General features: G+C 45.3%; 1 protein-coding gene across 1 annotated transcript in view; it reads right to left on the bottom strand.

Annotated features, from left to right (window-relative positions):
* Nucleotides 1–19,513, bottom strand: part of Prom1 (prominin 1) — a 110,576-nt gene that overhangs the window by 12,533 nt on the left and 78,530 nt on the right. The window contains 15 exon segments of the mRNA XM_042054961.1: nt 1,314–1,331; nt 1,333–1,407; nt 2,571–2,639; nt 3,207–3,250; nt 3,253–3,331; nt 4,386–4,389; nt 5,746–5,847; nt 7,200–7,303; nt 9,047–9,170; nt 10,544–10,559; nt 10,562–10,667; nt 10,669–10,696; nt 14,202–14,364; nt 18,351–18,414; nt 19,181–19,255. Coding sequence (XP_041910895.1) covers nt 1,314–1,331; nt 1,333–1,407; nt 2,571–2,639; nt 3,207–3,250; nt 3,253–3,331; nt 4,386–4,389; nt 5,746–5,847; nt 7,200–7,303; nt 9,047–9,170; nt 10,544–10,559; nt 10,562–10,667; nt 10,669–10,696; nt 14,202–14,364; nt 18,351–18,414; nt 19,181–19,255 — 1,071 coding nt within the window.

The raw sequence follows: 19,513 nt of genomic DNA, 5'->3' as shown, positions 1-19,513 counted from the left end.
AAGCAGGGTTTTCTCTGTGTAACAGCCCTGGCTATCTTGGAACTCTCTCTGTAGACCAGGCTGGCCTCAAACTCACAGAGACCCACCTGCCTCTGCCTCCTTAGTGCTGGGATTAGAGGCATGTGCCACCACCGCCTGGTGCCATATTCTATTCTCATAGCCAAAAATGGCCATAGTTTTTTAATAAACAACAATGGCTGTCCCATTTTTTTTTAAAACTGGCAACAGGCTGGATTGGGTCAGTCTGTGGACAATAAGGTCCAGTTTGCCAGCCCCTGGTTTATATGACAGATCTGTGACAAGGTTGCTCTAGCTCAGAAAAGCCCAGGATATCCTGTCTACTTGAAGAAAAGCCTAGACAGAAAATGCAAACAGCAGCAGTAAGCATGCTTACTATGTTAACAAGCTTGCTCTGGGTGTGCACAAAGATAGAGAATTGTCATAAGCCAGTACACGGAGTATATGAACCCAGTGGAGAACCCTGGGGAACCCCAGCAAACCAGAAAGTAAGAAGACAGAGCCAAGCAGAGTGGACGCCAGATCCACAAGCCTCTGTGCTGGGGAGGATGGACTCGCAGACGTCTGTAAGCCTATGCAGCCGGCACTGGGACCCCGCAGCTCTCCCTTTCACAGTCACAGGAGCAAGCATAATGTGGCTCTTCCGGTTTCTGAGTCTCTAAGTTCAGAAGTCACCCATTTCCGCGGACCATGTCATAGCCAACCCTAATATCCCATCCTTCTCTTTGCTGCTATTATTTGAAAACTTGATTGTTTGATGAGGGCCAAAGGGGGTTGAAACTGGATCTGTGTGATTCCAAACTACAAACTACCTCTGTGACATTAGAAGCAAGGGGAACAGAAAGCTGGGGTAGAGAAGAGAAGAAAGAGAGCATAGCCGTGGAGGGCGCCGCAGAGCTAAGGGAAACAGAAGGAGCACTTACCCTCACCTTCACGTATTTCTAAGCAGAGTTTGGAGAAAAAGAATTGGAGAATATGTCAGCATGAGCCCAGAGCACAATCACACTGCCGGGGAGGCCTATGGTAGGAGCGCAAGCTACAGCGAGGAGCTGCAGGCTGGGGTGGGGCGCACCTCAACGCTCACGCGCTCAGGGAAGGAACAAGGGAAGCACAGTGAAGGGAGGCATGAGGGGTGGTGGGTTTTAAAGTCCAGCTCACAGCCGAGGCTGAGGCTGAGTGGTTGGAACCTCCTTCAGACAAGTGCCTGTCTTCAGGTTATCTGCAAGGGAACAGATAACTAGGTTCTAGATTTCACTCAGGCCGCCAGGACAAGCGAGGGGGTTGTTGACTGTTACCAGTGATTGCTGCATAGGAAGGACTTTGCTGCTGGTTGAATGTTTTAATTCTCTGCACTTCTGTTTTCAAGCCCTGCTTCAGGGTTCCGTCGGGCTATAAAAAATAGAGGACATAGGATCAACACCATCCTTCTGGGCCACAGAACAGATTCTTTAGCCATAAATGACACCAGAAGACACCACATGACCACAGGATCCCCTTGGGACAAATGATGTGGGTGGGGCATCGGAGCTAGCTTGGAGACACAGCACAAACTGCATCGAACTCCAGAGCCACAGACTCAACACTTCACACTCAAAAGCACTCCCTAAACACAAGACGCTATGGTTCCTTTCCCCTGCCTCCAAATGATAGCGCCAGTCAATTCCCTGTTTTACAGTTGAGAGAAACCGAGGTTAACTAAAGATTGTTCAGTAATCACACCTAAAATGACGGTCAGCCATCTGAACTATAGCAAACCCTGGAAGGCGGGTATAATACTCCCTCCATTTTTACAGACGGGGAACTCAGGCACAGGTGAGTGAGACACCTAGATTAGGCTCACTAGCACTCGGAAGGAGACTGATTCCAGGATTTGAACCTGGGTCTTCCTTATCACCACAGTCAGCTGTTTGCTAGAGGGGACCATGTCGGGCCATGCAGAAAGAGCATGGTGGGCAAGTCTATGATGGTGCCTCTGCTCAATTTTATATGCCTACTATTGGTGATATGCAAGGCCACAAGCTCAGTTTACTACTCCTTTTACACTGCAAGGAAATGTGGGTGTACATATGTAGTGTGCATGTCTGTGTATATGAGTAAGTACATGTGTCTATATTGTACATGTATGTGTGTATGTTCTTCATGCATGTTTGTCTGCATGCTATGTATGCATCTGTGTATAGGTATCCTACTGTGTGTCCCCATGTAGCATTTTTGTGTGTGTATGAAACTGTGTATATCTACCTATATATATGTGTGTGGTGCATGCATATATGCATGTTGTGTATATGTGTGTGCATATGTGCATGCATGCGTGTGCACATGTATTTGAGAAAGACGAGGTGTTGATCTGTGAAAGCCCATGCAGAGGTAAAGTTTTTTAGCCTTCTGAACCACATATTGGACAGTTGCCAACGGGGCCTCTAATGTGTTAGTGAGGTGCTGTGAGACAAAGTCAAGCCATGGTAACAGGGAACTCTTGTAACTTCCTAAACAATGATATCAAATTTACCTTTCTGACTATGGACAGTATTCAACAAGACCATTGAACTCACCAACTTGTCTGTCTTTTCTTCCAGAGAAGAAGCAAACACCAGCAGATCTACTTTGGTAGGAGATATATTCTCCGGCCTAACAGGGAGGAAAATGAAAAAACCATGTTACAGTCCATGGGCTTCTGAAACAAGAATAACCATCGAAAGGTAGCACGTTGAACATGGGGCTTCAAGCCATTAGGCAACCAAGAAGGCTAGAAACTCCTACACAGGCTACAAACCTTTGCATTTTTATTTCTATGGATTATTTCACTCACTCCATTAACACTGTAACATTCGCAGATTTTAAAACATGCTTAGTGGAAGAATCTAGAAATGTAAGCCAACAAAAGTGTATGTTGCTACTTATGTGATTATACAGAACAGAGCGTAGATGGGTGACTGCCAGGAATTTTGGGGCACAGGAATTTGGGTAACAACTGCTTTGGGTAGAGTGTTTCCTGTGGGTGATGGAAAACACGCCGGGACTGGAGGTGCTAACTATGAATATGCTAAAAGCCACTAAACTGCTGGCCTTTAAAACGCTGACCTTTATGCTATGAGAATCCCACTGTTTGTGATAAACAACAACAAAAATACACATGTATGATATCCTACTTCTCCCCAAAGACCTACAAATGTGTATCTTGCTCATACCTCCTTCAAGTACATGGAATAATTGATTGATTCTATCCCAGAAGTACAAAGTTCTCCAGATTGTCCCTTCCTGTTTTGTTGAACAGTTCAATGTTATCAATATCCACATTCAGGTTGTCCAACTCCTTGATTATTTTCCAGTATGCTGTGTGAAACAAAAGAATCCTTTTATTTTCCAAGAAGGTCACACACTCAATGTCTTCAAGAGGATTGAGAATACACTGGATCAAAAGGGAACCATATACCTTTGTTTTGAATTACTTCCTCCTCAGACCCATAAGTATTCTCTCTGGAGGTGGACTTTAAAATAAAGTACGATTGCATCTCCCCCCTTGAAGCCCTCAGAGGGAAGAGGCTAAGTCATAAAAGAGGGATGCATGAACTCCATCAGAAGACCAGGCAGAGAGGACTCAGTGGAAGTGGATTGTAGAGAAGAAATGACATCTAGGTCTTGACAAAAGAGGCTGAAAGGAGAGGGAGGTGACCAGCAAGCACTTGGGTAGTAGGGAAGGCATGGGAGACACCTTCTGTGAGACAACAATCGCAGGAATGTGGTTGCTGAGATGGAGCTGTCCTAACAGCCAATCAATAGCTTCCATCAACATATAGTGCCTGGCTACCACTCTCAACTGTTACTTAACATGGTGCAGGGGAAAATGGCCCATAGCATGATGGGCAAAGGAGTACAGAAAAATCTGTTTAGGACTTGGTTACAAGATGAAGTTTTTATTTATGGGAATATTTAAGGGAAACTGAATGCAAAACCTTTCAAACAAAAGGTCTTCACACTGATATGCTGTAGAGTCATCATGGTCCCCTTGTTCCCCTAATGACCTTCCATGCTGTTAAAGTGAGCAAGACGTGGACCAGGACCTTCTTCCCTTGGTCTTGCTTGAGATCTATCTACTTATTATGGAAGCTAAATAGACCAAAAAAAGGCCTCCTAGCAGGGAGATTGAGGATATCTAAGCTAATTGCTCTCTAGACCTGGAGCAGAAAACTATTGCTCTTTCTTCTGTTTGGTGTCTCTGGGAGGGCCTTTCCTTGGAATAAGACATGACAAGGGTGGGGCTGGAGCACAGGTAAGATGGTCATTCTACTCCTTCTGATTCTATCCTTTCTGCTTCTGCCACAGGTAGGTAGTGCTCATATAACCCATTCAGTAGTCCTGGGGGTGACGGTGCTAAGATGCTGGGAATGAGGATGGGGTGTGAGCCACACTTCTCTATGCCTGATTCCCAGTCTGGAACCTGGAACAATAGAGGAACTGGTCCTGAAGGACAAACATCCTGGGAAGGAGTAGACTTGTTCTTAAAGAGCATGTTCACTAGATGAAATTAATGGTCTCTTTGATGATAACTTATGCTGGAGAGGTTGTGGGGTAAAGGGAACACTCCTGCATTGCTGGTAGGAATGCAAGCTGATACAGTCCTTTTGGACGTCAGTGTGGTGATTTCTCAGAAAATTAGGAAACAACCTTCCTTAAGACCTATTAATACCACTTTGAGGTATATATCCAAAGGATGCTCAATCATTCCACAATGACATGTGCTCAACTATGTTCATAGCAGCATTGTTTGTCATAGCCAGAACCTGGAAACAACCTAAATGCCCCTCGAGTAAAGAATGGATAAGGAATATGTGGTACACTTACACAGTGGAGTACTACACAGCAGAAAAAAATAACGACATTTTGAATTTTGCAGGCAAATGGATGGAGCTAGAAAACATCATTTTGACCCAGGAAGACAATTATCACACGTATTCACTCATAAGTGGTTTTTAAACATAAAGCAAAGAAAACCAGCCCACAAATCACAATCCCAGAGAACCTAGACAACAATGATGACCCTAAGAGAGACATACATGGATCTAATCTACATGGGAAGTAGAAAAAGACAAGATCTCCTGAGTAAATTGGGAGCATGGAGACCTTGGCAGAGTATTGAAGGGGAAGGGAGAGGCATGGAGGGGAGCAGAGAAAAAGTAGAGTTATTGTAGAGTTCAATAAAAATCAATAATAAATAAATAAAAGAAATTAATAAGAATGAAAAAACATAGAAATCTATAAACAAACAAACAAACAAAAGAGAAATTAACAGTTTCCCTGAGAAGTCTCTTATGGGAGATCTCTTTGGAAGATCTTGCATAGTCTATCGAAAAAACTCAATGTGTGCAAAAGAGAAAGACAACTGGTTGGGGTGTGTGGAGGTGTTCTGAAACTAATAGATAAAGGTAAGGATGGCAAACAGCTTGCAGAGAAGGAGTAGATCCTAAGCTGGACCAAGGGAGAAGGTCTTGGCCCACATCTCGCTCATTTGGTATCATGCAAGGCCATTAGAGGAGGTAAGGGAGACATGATGGCATTCCAGCTTTCCAGTGTGGAGAGCCTCTATTAGACAGGTTTATACGAGCTTTGCGCCCATTGTAATCTACTCAGTGTCACAGTCAGATGGTGTGTCTTATTCTTCGCATCAGCCTCAACCAAAGGGAAGAAATGCACCTGGGTCTCTTAGTAAAATGCAGTCAAGTTTATGACTGGATCTAACGACTCACCTTCTCAATGTTGAAATTCTCGCTGACGTTGAAGACATGCTCAAGCTGAAAGGTAGCGTATACACCCCGACCTTTTTTGCAGTCACTATGGGGAGAAACAGAGGAGAAAGAACCAGATCAACGCTAGAGATCTCTGACTTTCACTAAGGATGAGGAGAAAGTTTAGCCACCCCCCAGGCTAGTAAGACTAATTCTCTAGCTGGCAAAGGTACACAATGGGAAGTGAGTACAGCATCACTTACTCCAGGCCTAGAGGGAAGGGAATAGCACACACTATTGAGAGACTTACTCTAAAAGCTGAACCAAAGAAAAAAAAAATCAGTTTTTCTTTGAGTGGTATTAAACAACAATGAGCCCTCAGTTCCTCAGGACTAAGGTCAGGCCCTTTCTGGTCTTGTCAGGTGACCCAGAATTTGAGGTGCTGAAGTAAAACCCCCAGAAGCCACCTGGTATTTTCATGTGTGCACCCACATGGCTGTTGAACATCAAAAGACATTTACTAAGGAAGGTGGAAAACCCCAAAAGGGACTATGAACGTGACCAGGTCTGCCAACCAAGAGGAACATTCTGGGGAAGAAGTGGCTTCCAGGGGCAGGATGCTGGCAGCTCAAATGTTTTCTTAGCCAGCTCACTGCCCAGGAGGGGGCAAATGAAAGTAAAGTGTTCTGAAACGAGGTGTCCATTACACACGAGAAGGATCTGTCATGCCACTGCTGCGGGGCTTGAAGATTTAAGTTTATAAAAGGGTTAGAGAAATCCGTGTATCATTTAGTATCGCAGGGATGTTAGCGACAGGAGTCAGGATGTTCTACCAATGTTCTTACATGTCAGGGGTGGAAAATGCATGTCAATGAACAATCACCAAACACGGTTTTATCATGTTCTCATAGTGTGTCGGGCACTATGTGTCCAAACACCTGCATTTCACCTGGCTCTAAAAAACCCCAAAGGGAGAGAGATTCCTACTGTTATGCAACACACTAAATGGAGAGAAATCAAATTGTTCAGGGCCACAGGAACATGACAAGATCTCAGGTGATCTAACTGCACGATGCACAGGCTAGCCCGAAAGCTGGCTCACTGTTGTGGTGTCTGTGATATGTGCCACTCTCTGAGTTCTTAATGGATTTTGTTAATGAATCTTATTGTTACCTTAGCCAGGAAATCTTAGGGAATACCTAGACAGGGCTTGAGAAAATACCAAGATTAGGTCATAAAGGCTTGAAAACATGACCTTTGGGAGAGGTGTTTTTTTCCATGATATTTTGCGGAGACTAGAAAAACAGTTTAGCTCTGAAATTAATTGGAACTTCTTACCATGAAGTTAAAAAAATACTGAAAGTGGAAAGCTCATTCTCAACAACAACAACAACAACAACAACAACAACAACAACAACGAATTTTCAGGAGGAAAATGTCTACTGCAAGGATGAATACCTGTAAACTTGTTCAAATGTCAGGTTAATGTTTGGGTTATTGAGCATCAGGCCAGAGAGGTAGAATTGCCAGTCTCCTCGTAGCAGGTAGGGAGTGTCCAAAACCTGGAACAAACACAAAAGTTGCTTTTAACGACAGTTGCACACACAGTAACTCATACAATAACGATTAACCAGTTTGACATTTGAGGTCTTTAATGTTGTGCTATTTCTTATTCATTTCAAACCCCAAATCGGAAAAGAATAGCACAATTAGGATAAATGGGGTGAGCACTGAGGACCATCGATCAGAACCACTGAAATTGTGGTTTTCAAGCAACTTGAATTTATTAAACATATTAGAATAAGAAGGACAAGACTATTTGGTTTAAAGAATTAAGGGAAGTCATAAAGCAATAGGACTCAGTCTCTTAGGACAAAGTTAAAACTCATTTTCCAGTAGGGCATAATGGTGCACACACTAACCCCTTATTCTGGAGGCAAATGCACGAATATCTCTGTGAGGTTCCAGGACAGCCAGGGCTATCTACTGAGGACCCCTGTTTTAAGAACAAAACAAAGATTATACCTCACTTCCAACTCTACCACACGGGATTACGAAAAGCACACCAGTGTGTGGCTGTGCATACGCTACCGGAGCACAGGCTCAGCATCTCCTTCTCAAATGTCAGGGCAAAGGTGGGGCAGATTAGATTTTTTTTTTTATTCACACACTATAAAGAGACACCTAAGGGATGGGACCCAAGACCAAACATCAAGTTCACCTCTGCTTAATATTTTCTTACACACATGACTTGAAGGTAAGGCTCTACCACTGTTTTCTTAGGAAACCAAATAGAGATGATGTGATCCATTGATCTTCTCGACTTAGTAGCCCTTGATTATAATAACTGAAGCTAGAATTGGTTACCTGTGCAGTCATTCACTTTTTTTTTTTTTTATAACAAATGCCAGGTGAAAGATGTACACACAATAAAAGAGGGAAGTAGAAATACATCCCGAATATCAGACTCTGGGGCTGGAAAGATGGCTCTGTAGGTAACGTGTTTGCTGGGGCAAGCATGAGGACCTGAGTTCAGATGCTACCAGCCATGTAAAGGATGAATGTAGCTGTGTAACCTCGGGACCAGAGGGCAAAGAAGGGAGGATCCTGGAGGCTTACTGGCCAGCTGGTATAGCCAACTAATGAGCCCCAGATGAGAGACCCTGTCTCAGAAAGTGGAATAGAAAAAGGTATCTGGCCGGGCGGTGGTGGCGCACGCCTTTAATCCCAGCACTCGGGAGGCAGAGGCAGGCAGATCTTTGAGTTCGAGGCCAGCCTGGTCTACAAGAGCTAGTTCCAGGACAGGCTCTAGAAACTACAGGGAAACCCTGTCTCGAAAAAGCAAAAAAAAAAAAAAAAAAAAAAAAAAAAAGAAAAAGGTATCTGACATTGACCGCTGGCCTCCATACATGCATACACAATACTACACACACAACACCCCCCCCACACACACACCCCACACCCCACAAATCAAAATCTACAGAAAAATACCAGGAAGCCAACTAGCAGCCAGGCATGTGAACCAAACCTCTATATAAATGAAGGAAGCGAAAGTGCAGACTGAGTCCTGGAATCTTGGTGAGGTGCCCTTGGGGACACACACCTGAAATTCATCTTCACGGTGCCTCCTCAGTCTCTCCTACCGTGTATGCGCATGAGTGTGCACTAGCTATTGCAAGCAGAATTTCAACTGGTTGAATGAGTTCCTATCATTCTTCTCTCGACGCAACCCACAAGCTACAGGGGACACAGTGAGACCCAAGTGTCTGCCCAAGCCTCCCTCCTAAGAAGAAAACCATATTTACCTGTAATAATTGCTTGTTTGCATAAGGTTCACAGATCAACTTTTCCATGTTTGCACCAACGACAAAAGTAAGGACCACAAGGATCATCAATATCCAGCAAAAAAAGAAGCTGAATCCAACTCCGCTGGGGGGAAAAAAAAACACAGACAGCAGACAGCATGAGTTGCTAGTTCTCACAAATTTCACATTCTGGTCATACACAGTGGACCTGCAACCTTCAGTGCTTTGTGGGTAAAAATGTATTGACCTTCCACAGTGAAGAGAGGCAGTGGTGACCACTGGAGTCTTGGCAAATGTCTAAAGAACCTTGACAATGAGGGTGTTGGGTCTACCTGGAGTCCTGCATGGTCCAGAGCCTACACTCTGGGATTAGCTGAGAATCAACTCTTCCTGCAAGGATGTAGATGGTAGAGAGACACTAAGTAGGAGTTATGCCTGTGGAGACCTCCCTTTGGGTTGCTTCCAGACTCTCGCACATGCTAGGCAAGGACTCTACCTTTAAGCCACTTCCCCAGTTCTGGAAATAAAAGTTTTAAGTCTCTGTGTGAGATCAAACAGACTTCTTGTGTGGAGCACTTTCTCAGATCCCCGGAAGTCCCTAGGTCATTCACTTTAGGATAGTCTTAGACATATCAAACGTTAATGAAGGCATGTGATACCAGGGGCCTGTTTGGGGTGAAAAGCACTTCGACACACAGATCACAAGAAGTCTGAGTATGACGGGGACTCCACGTTAAAGCGCAGTAAACGCAGGGCAGCTGCTCTCTAGTCTTCTTCCTCCTCCCAGCATGTGGCTGATGGTTTTGGTTCTCCCATCTCCCAGAGGAGAAGTTTCTAGCCCTTACTCCCCCTTGAACCTGCTTATGCATCCTTACACTATTTTCAAAACAGAGAACCGAAGGCCACCCTAGTTTCCTCTGTGGTGCATTCATGACCACTGCACCTGGGTCCCAGCCTAAGGTTCTGGTGCCATCAGTGTGCCACTGCTCTTGCTCACTAGGCTTTCTTCCTCAACATCCTACAATAAAGAGTCCATAAATATGTCAACCTTTTCTACGGATGTCTTCAAAGCAGGAATCTCCGTTCCCCACCTCCACCGCAGGTTCACGCTGTCAGGAAACCTAACGCTACTCTGTCCCTGGTCAGGTTACTTGTCTAAACACCAAGGGTGCTGAGCTGGCAAATCTTGCTCTACATCAAGTTCCTGGAGCTTCCCAGTTCGCAGCACTGCTGACAGTAGACAATGGTGTCTTTGCTTCTCATGAGTGATGCGAATTAGTGAACGAGTGATTGTTAATGCAGGAATGGGGATGATTAAGCAACTGGGGGATGATTTTCACAACAGCTGGGTTCAAAAGAGCCCACAGTATGGATAGCAATGTGAACTCAGAGGCCTCCCATGGGAGCCAGAGGCCCCAGGCTCCATAATACCGCCACTCAGCACCACGCTCTGTCCCTCGCTTTTCTTCCTTTGAGGAGACAGAATGGAACACTCACGCCATGAGGAAGATGCTCCAGTGTTGGACACGCAGCCTCTTCTGGTGGGGGTGGCATGCCTGTCGTAGCCACACACACCACACCGCAGGCCCAGGAAGAAGAAGGTCACAATGAGGGTCAGCAGGGAAGCAGACAATCAAGCCCACCCAGCACCTGGAGGAAAAAGGACCGTGTTATCGTACAGCTTTTGGTTGTGAGCCTAGCCTTCCGTGCAGGGCCGCTCTCCAGTCCTGTGTTCTACATCAAACAGGCAGTGGCTATCCCGTCTGACCGTGGGCTGAGGCTGGAGTAGTCTCATTCATCAAGCAGCAGAGAACAAGGCTGCATCCAAGAGCCCCCTTCACCCTCGCTCTTCCTCCTTCCTTCGTAGTCTTTCACATCACGCCTTCCAATTACACCCCTCTCTCTTCCCACCCCCAAATAAAACAAAATTTAAGAAAAAGCGGGAAAAAAAGAAAGAAAGAGAGGAAGAAAGCGGGAGAGTCTTGTCATGAAAGCTGCAGGGTGTCACGGTGAGTCACGCAGTAAATCCCCTTGTCCATATGTTTTACATGCAGGTGTTCATTGTAAAGAATCACTGTCTGGTTTGAGGCCCCTGGTCTCGCTTACACCATGACTCTCATGGGATGTTTCTGATCATCCCATGGCTGCCCTGTGTCGTGGAGATCCTGCAAGCCTGGGTCCACCCGGACTCACCTCCCCCACCCCGACCCTGTGCTCCTGCAGGCCAAGATGAAGTGGCGTTGGAGTGGGGTCAACACAATAACCCTGGTTCTGGGCCTGGGTACTTGAAAGTATTGGTCAGTCTGCCAGGTCTCTCCTATCCTCACCACCAGGGTGGGTTATCCAGCTTTTGCCCTGGCTAATTCACCCCTTGCAATAATGAGCAAGGGATGGCTACCCCTGCTTCTTAACCCAACAAAGCAATACATCACAGCTAGATATTATTTTAAGGTGTGTTACATGTTGTTTAGGCTACGGAACATTTGTTTAATGAAGTAAAGAGTGCTGCTTTTGTTTATGCTGCATTTGTCTAACTCTGCGAAAGCTGTGATTCTTTCCCTGTCTAAAACAGCTGATGGTCTAATAAAGAGCTGAACGGCCAATAGCGAGGCAGGAGAAGGGTAGGTGGGGCTTGCAGGCAGAGAGAATAAATAAATAGAAGGAGCAAGGGAGGACAAGAAACAGAGAAAGAAGGGGTCAGCTCTTAGCCAGTACGGAGTAAGAGTGAAAGTAGGATATACAGAAGTAAGAAAAGGACAAACACTAGAAGCAAAGGTAGACGGCATAATTTAGGGAAGCTGGCTTGAAACAAGCCAAGCTACGGCCAGGCGTTAATAAGAAATAATAAGCCTCTGTGTGATTCATTCAGGGCTGGGGGTAGGCTCCCCAAAGAGTAAGAGCAAAGCGTTAAAAAAAAATATCAACAACTACACTACATCTTCCTCTTGGCTTCATAGTGCCCTTCTCAAGGGTGGTGGTGAACACCCACAGTATCACATGGGGTTCATCGTAGACCTAAGCTTCCTCAGGGACCTGATCAAACCACACCCAAGACGTTCAAGTCCTGTCAAGTTTCCTAGTGTTGGAAGCTGTGGCTAGGGTCTGGGTAGATGACAGGGGAAACACAGCAAGCTCCTCTCCTTTCTCAAAACTCTTTTGGGGTTAAAAAAATATTCTGGGGCATCATGTTCCTTAGTGAACCAGAAATACTCTGTGTGGCAGATACACGAGACATTTAGAATTTTATGAGCATCCCAAATCAAATGTTACAGAATGCAAAGCTTAATTATGTAATGGTCCTGGGAGACATTTTAGGATAATGGAGCCTCAATTACGTCTTCCTGGCATTCCCGGAATGCACACCCACTTCCCTGCAGCTGAGGAGCACTCAAGGCTAAGACTGCTTCCCAACGTAGTAGACACAAGTATCTAAAACAACAGAAGTATCTGCTCCTCTGGGGCTCCCGATAGAAGCAGCCACTGCAGCTTCTCATTCAATTAAAAGCAATTTTTGTAATTACACTAATAGCTAACAGCAGCCATTCAGTGAGATGTTCGCTCCAGATACCAATTAAATAAACCATGGAGGCCAAATTAAATAAACCTTGGAGCCTGGTTCAGAGAACTTTCAGAGTTAATGAATCCAATGATTAGTTGAGATAGTTTTTTTTCTTCAAAATACAAAATCTTTAAGGTCTCCAGACAGAGATAGAAGGAAGGGAGGCAGGGAGGGAGGGAGAGACAGGTAAATGGACTAGGCTGTCTCATTTGGGAAATTCAGTTTCTGGACGTTCTGTCTTATGTCTGTCCCAGTGTCTGCTGGGGTATCCTAGCCCCACAATGGAAACATGACAGGAGCCCCTGGAAGCTTATCTGTTGTACAGTCAGATGGTGTGGCCTTACAGGAGCCATTTCCCTTTTCTGGACCCCAAAGTCCTTGTCTACAACACAATCATGCACAGACATAACTCAGCAGATGTCAGGAGTGAGTAGGAAGTATCGTGTCTAAAGAAAATACTGAGTGAGCATGCTGAACATCTACCAGGTTACAACTATATCATTTGTCTCGTGCTGCTGTGCAATAGTAAGCCAGGTGAGAGAGGGCAGCTAACCTCCCCAGGGGAAGTCCTACGGCTGTGCCCTTCAGAGGCAAAAAATACACCCTTCCACTTCATGGATGCCTAACTCCATTCCTCTCACGCCATCTGGAATGTCCATCATCACCCTCCAGGGCCAAACACCATGGCCTGCATTATTTAAGCTCTGGGTACAGTGACCTGCCCGCCAACGTACCCCTCCACACCACACATCCTAGTTCAGACACCAACCTAGTGACCTCATAGCACAGCTAAAGAAACCAAACACCAGGGTCCTTCCGAAAATGCCACCCCTGTGAATTTGTTTCACAAACAATGAGAACATTTTCCAAATGCCCTACTGGATTAGTTCTGAGCTTCCCCCAATCAACACACTCTCGGGTACTAACTACAGCAAAGATCGGAGAAATGATGAACATCAAAATCCAAAACTGTTGAACATTTGACTCGAGGATCTCCAGTCCCTCGAGTTTTGCTTTTAAATTAGGGGTGTCTTCTGAATATCCACGTCACCATTACTCAGAAACCATTCTAACTATCTCTGTCCTGCTCCAACTTCACTGTGTGCTGCCTTAGTGGGCACTTAGACCATGTGTGTGCAGATGTGTGTGCTGGGGTACGTGACCCACGTATGAACACGCATTCAGGGCAGAGGTTGATGTCAATCATCTTTCTCAATCACTGCCCACCTTAATTTTTGAGTTAGGGTGTCTCACTGAAGCCAGAGCTCATCGATTGGCTAGGCTGGCTGGCCAGCAAGTCTATGGCTCCACCAGTGCCCTCCCCATTCCAGTACTAGGGTTGCAGATGCACACTGCCTCTCTTGGCTGACTTTACTTTAACATGGGTGCTGAGGATTTGAACTCAGGTCCTCACACTTTTACTGCCAGAGATTTACCACAATCTCACCAAGCCCTTTGGATTTCTTCATAAGTGAACGTAGCTGGGCGTTGTTCACACAGGCACAGCCTCTTTACCCCATTTTGTATTATAAGGCTATCATGCCCTTACAGAGCAAGCTTCCTGCCCTTCATTCGCCAGCTCCGAAAGTCACTCACCAGTATGAGTCGTATTCTTCCAGTTTTGGGCAGCTCCTGGTGGTAAGTAATTGTGCTGTCGTTAACGTAACGGGAGACTTGAGGACAGCACCTCCTCAACAGGAACACTTTTGGCTCACATTCTTAATGGTGGAGCTGATGGAATCCAAGGCCTTTTTGACATCTGAAAACAAGGGAGCACCGTTACTTGCAAACCATACATAGCCCACCTTGTCTGGGGACAAAGAAAGTCACTTAAGTTCTCCCATGTTCTGCGTAGGTTCTAACAATGTGAGGTTCTATACCAAGCACCAGTAGAGCCAAGATCCCCTACACAAGCAACAGCCCAACGGAGCAAGTGAAGGAAAGCACAGAACTTAGTGAGATGGTACTAAAGTCATCAGGTTCCCTCGACTAATACTTTGCAAAAAAAATGTTGGGGATCAGGTGACTGATATTCAGGTGTGCCTACCATGTGCCAAGCCCTTCTGTCAATATTAATCTACTTCCTCACTAATGCAGTATCTGCCTGAATTCCCACTTTACTGTAGCCCAGTCTCCTGTGAGTTAAGTTCTCTTTAGGAAGTACTGGGTTTCATTGTTGTTTGTTTTAAGGAAGTCCTATTATTTGATTTTTGGAATAGTAAGAATAGAAACCCCACTGCTTAAGAAGTGGTCTTAAGAGACAGGCGTGGCAGGGGAGTGCACAGCACTGGGAAGGCAGAAGCCAGGAGATTGCAGTCAATTTGAGGGCAGCCTAGTCCACATAGGGAGACCCTTTGTCAGAGATATAGGGGTGTTTGGGGGGGAGAGTATGGAAAGGGAAGGGGAGGAAAAAGGGGAGGAAAGGAAGGGGAGGGAGAAAATAGACTAGAAATGGCATTCACGGGCATAACTTTCCTGTACTGCTTCTTGAAAATGTGACCTCAGTTGATGTATTAATCAGTTCCCTGACTCATCCATCCCAGAAGCCAATCTGTGTTTCCTACACGCCAGGGACAGCATGCCTCCCAAGACCAGCTTCCACTCAGATCCGTAATGGCTTTCCAGACACCAGTGCTCCAGAATGCGTTACTCTGTCCCGACAGACCCTGTTCAGTCACCTGACCAGCACCCCACAAGTCCAGAGGTTAGGTTCTGATCCAGGCGTGTTAAGAAGAAACACAATCGTTAAGTCTACTGAATCCGATGGGCAGAGAAACTGCTAAGCAATGGCAATCAGGACTCTCTAAAAACGGATCTCAGGCTCCGCTGGGCTCTAGCCAAAGGCAGAGGTTGGGGGCTTGGTTCAAAATATGATTGTATATTTAAAAAAAAAAAGGTAGGAATTTTTTCCAAAGTGTTTTCCATACAGGTTTGAGATCTAGAAACAGAGACCAGCCAAGCACGCCATGTTTGGAGAACTCTACCTCCCCACCACCCCAAATGGCTCTTGTGTAAAAAACCTTCTGAACAGTGAGGTTCCATCAGCCACTTTGATGGACATGATCCAAAGGCCTGATCTGCTTTGAGCAGCTCCTTGAGGGCCTAGCTTGCCCTTTCTCTCACATGATGAGGCACAGGCACAACCTTGTCAGCTTTGGTGACTGACAGGTGGCCGAAGCGCCTTCCAATCAAATGTGTTCTTCAAGCTTCATTGTGCAGGACGCCTTTTTTGAGGAAGGCTCCTCCTGATGCCTCCCCATGGTGGCTCCTTGTACACACTCCGTTGCCACAGTGTGACCTGTGTGTATGACTGGCCAAAGGGCAGTCAGTGGCCAGGCCTGGTGCTTCTCACATCCCCAACACTTGGAAGATCCTGGGACACAAAGTAGGCACTAAAAAAATATTCAGGCAAGGACTGAAGGCCCGAAGTGTGGAAGCTAAGGACAGAAACATAAACTAACATTCAGACTGGTAGGCAGGCACTTGTTTGGCCCTGGGATAATGCTGGCTTGTGTTTAAGCAATGACACCAGAAATAGTGGGTTTTGTTCATGCATGCAGCACACTTACAACAGAGGGCAGCTCGTATGGGCAGAAGAGGTCCAGAGGGGGTGAAACAAGAAATCAAACACGGAGATTAGTAAGCAGGAAGCTATCAGACATCCAGCATGCAGTAAGTAACCTTCAGATGTTACCCAAGGAAAGCATGACCTTGCCTTTAGTATCTTCTAATAAAGTTTTATTTAGTTTCTGTGTATAGGTGTTCTGCCTGCGTCACGTCTGCACCGCACGCATGCAATGCCCAAAGAAGCCAACAAAGAGAATCTGATGCCCTGGGATTGGAACTGTAGATGGCTGTGAGCTGCCATGTGGTGGCTGAGGACCGAATTCTGGAAGAGCAGTTAGTGCTCTTAACTGCTAAGCCATCTCTCCAGCTTCTTAGATACAATGCAGGGCTTTATTTTTGTCTGTCTAATGGTTTATTGTTATTGTATGTACACTGGTGTCATGTATGTCTGTGTGCAGGTGTCAGATCTCCTGGAACTAGCTACAGACAGTTGTGAGCTGCCATGTGGATACTGGGAACTGAACCTGGGTTCTCTGGAAGAACAGCCAGTGCTTTTAACCACTGAGTCAGCTCTCCAGCTCTGTAATGCAACATTTTTAAAACCACTTGATAAATAGGTAAAAGCAGCCCTGTGAAGAAGCTATTCTAAATTTAATTAATTAATTTTACATCCCCACTACAGCCTCCCCTCCCTTCCTCCACCTCCCCTCCGCTCACCTACATCCACCCCATCTCTGTATTCATTCAGAAAGGGGCGGGTCCTCTCCTGGGCATCAGCAAAGCATGGCACATCAAGCGACCATAAGACCAAGAACCTCCCCCTGTATTCAGGCTGAGCAAGGCAATCCAGCATGAGGAATAGGTTCTCCAGAGCCAGCCAAAGCACTAGGAACAACCCCTGCTCCCAATGCCAGTAGTCCCACAAGTAGAACAAGCTAAGCAACTGTCACATATATGCAGAGGGCCTAAGTTGGTCCCATGCAGGCTCCCTGGTTGTTGGTTCAGACTCTGTGAATTCCCAGAAGCCAGACTACCTATTTCTGACTCCTACAATCTCTCTCTCCTCTCCTCAGCAGGATTCCCCAAGCTCGATCCAGTGTTTTGCCTAGGGTCTCTGAATGTGCCTCCAGCAGTCAGTGGATGAAGACTCTCTGATGACAACGGGGGTAGTCACCAATCTGATCGCAGGGGATGGCCAGTTCAGGCCATGCACCCACTGCTGTCACTGGTCTGAGCTGGAGTCGTCCTCGTAGACTCACGGAAGCTTTTTTTTGAAAAATAATTTGAACAAATTTTTTTAAATTTATTTTTATTTTATGCGCATTGGTGTTTTGCCATGGGTGTCCTGTCCCCTGGAACAGACAGTTGTGAGCTGCCATATGGGTCCTGGGAATTGAACCAAGGTCCTCTGGAAGAGCAGTCAGTGCTCTTAACTGCTCAGCCATCTCTCCACCCTGAGCAGATCTTTAAAGAGAGGCTGTGTTTTTACTCAGCTTCAGGTTAATAAGCCTAAGAGCACCTCTTCTTGGCATACAGAGCTGTTTACATTACACTGGTCTACACACTGACTACCAAGCACCCTCACCCTAAAGCAGCGCAGTCATTTCAAACCTTAGGATGCCCTCACCGTAGACTGTGTCTCTAAAACTCTAAGCAGCCATAGAGCCCAAAGGACTGCCTCCTCAGGGCCACGGACAGAAAGAAAGTACTTCCCCAAAAGACAAACTCTTCTGTAGGTAGTGTCTTCTTAAAAATAAGTAAGAGTCATTTTAAATTCACTTAGGAAATATAATAATCTGGGGGTGGGGGTCTCCCTCTCCGGGAAGACGATTAGAACTTGGCCTTCCAAACTGCAGCTGTTGTAAGACCTAGAAGAGCCCAGCATGGGGAGTTACCACCCGGTGACACCCTGGCCACACACCAACAAACATTAAGTGTGAGGCTTGGTGGATTTCATTCTCTAGACTACATTACCACTGACTAAAGATAACATAATCAAAACATCTGATATTCATTCCGTAGACTATTATTTTTAACCAGAAAAGAACAATAAAATCTTTTAAAAACTATTTTAACTAGAAAAGAACAATAAAATCTCTAACAGACTCCTCCTCTGTATCCACCAGTCATAGTACGGACAAGGAGAGAAACAGAAGGCCCTCCAGCTATGGCTCTCACCTGCGACGACATCCACGGTTTGGTCTCCTACCTTACCAGGTATTTCATCAATCGCTGCGTACCCCTAGACAATAGTTCAAAACGAATTGAAGGTCAGTTGGCTTATACTCTATTTTATATCAAGGAGAGCAGTAAAATTAAAATATAATATTTATCTTAAGATTGAAATTACCTTAACATAACCATTAAGGGTCTAAAAGCAAATCCCCTTTAGAAAAAAAGTGCTGGTGGGTGTGTGTGTGTGTGTGTGTGTGTGTGTGTGTGTGTGTGTGTGTGTGTGTTGGAGAATGAAGAATTATCTTAAAGGCTTTTTGCCCTAGAAGAAACTCTTTTAGACCATGGCTGAGAGACAAGTAATTTGAAATGTGCAGAAAACCCAAAGAAAGATAAAGCCATTGTTTGCACCAAGGAAATAAGAACCACACATCATTGGAACAATGAGGATATTGAGCAAAGACACTCAAGCGGGAAATGTATACAATAAAATCAGTTTAGTGAAATTTTTTAAGTAAAAGAAAGAGTGGTGTATGAAGGCTGAAAATACTAAGTCACCAGATGAAGGAGGGGAGAAAGAAGTGCCAAGCTGTGGGGATAGTGTGTGAAGAAGCTTTGAATTGGGAAGGAATAAAACCAAACCAACAGAGCAGCTCCTGGGTGGAGCAGGACAGCACTCTGTATCGGGAATACGGTCAGGGCTACCCTGCACCCACAACTAAGCCCCAGAAAGCAGAGGTCATGACTATCACGGGATTTCACTGTTTCCTATGTCCTTATGTATTAAACTGCCCTGGGTATGACATAAGCCACCTGACTTGTCCCCAGGAGCGCACCTTGTTGACGAGGCTCTCCAGATCAGTCTTGCAGATGTCATTGACTTTGTTGAGTTCTTCATCCACAGGTGGGAACTGAACATTTATGAAACAGAGAGTCAGAAAAGGTAATTATCCCCAAGTTAACACTCACAAAAAGGGATGTCACCTTATATCCAGATCCCAGGGTGCCAACATGGAAGGACCTGACTTCATTTTCTTTTGAAAACAGAACACGGTCTGAGGAAATAACATTCTGTACAGAGTGGCATCTATGAGCCCTGATTTAATTTTTAGTATTATTATTATTATTTTTAAATAGGGTTACTCTGTGTAACTGTACCAGCTGTCCTG

Source organism: Arvicola amphibius, chromosome 1, assembly GCF_903992535.2.
Source record: "Arvicola amphibius chromosome 1, mArvAmp1.2, whole genome shotgun sequence".
Taxonomy (NCBI): domain Eukaryota; kingdom Metazoa; phylum Chordata; class Mammalia; order Rodentia; family Cricetidae; genus Arvicola; species Arvicola amphibius.
The sequence above is the reverse complement of the archived record's forward strand: the minus strand, read 5'-3'. Positions and strand labels throughout refer to the sequence as shown.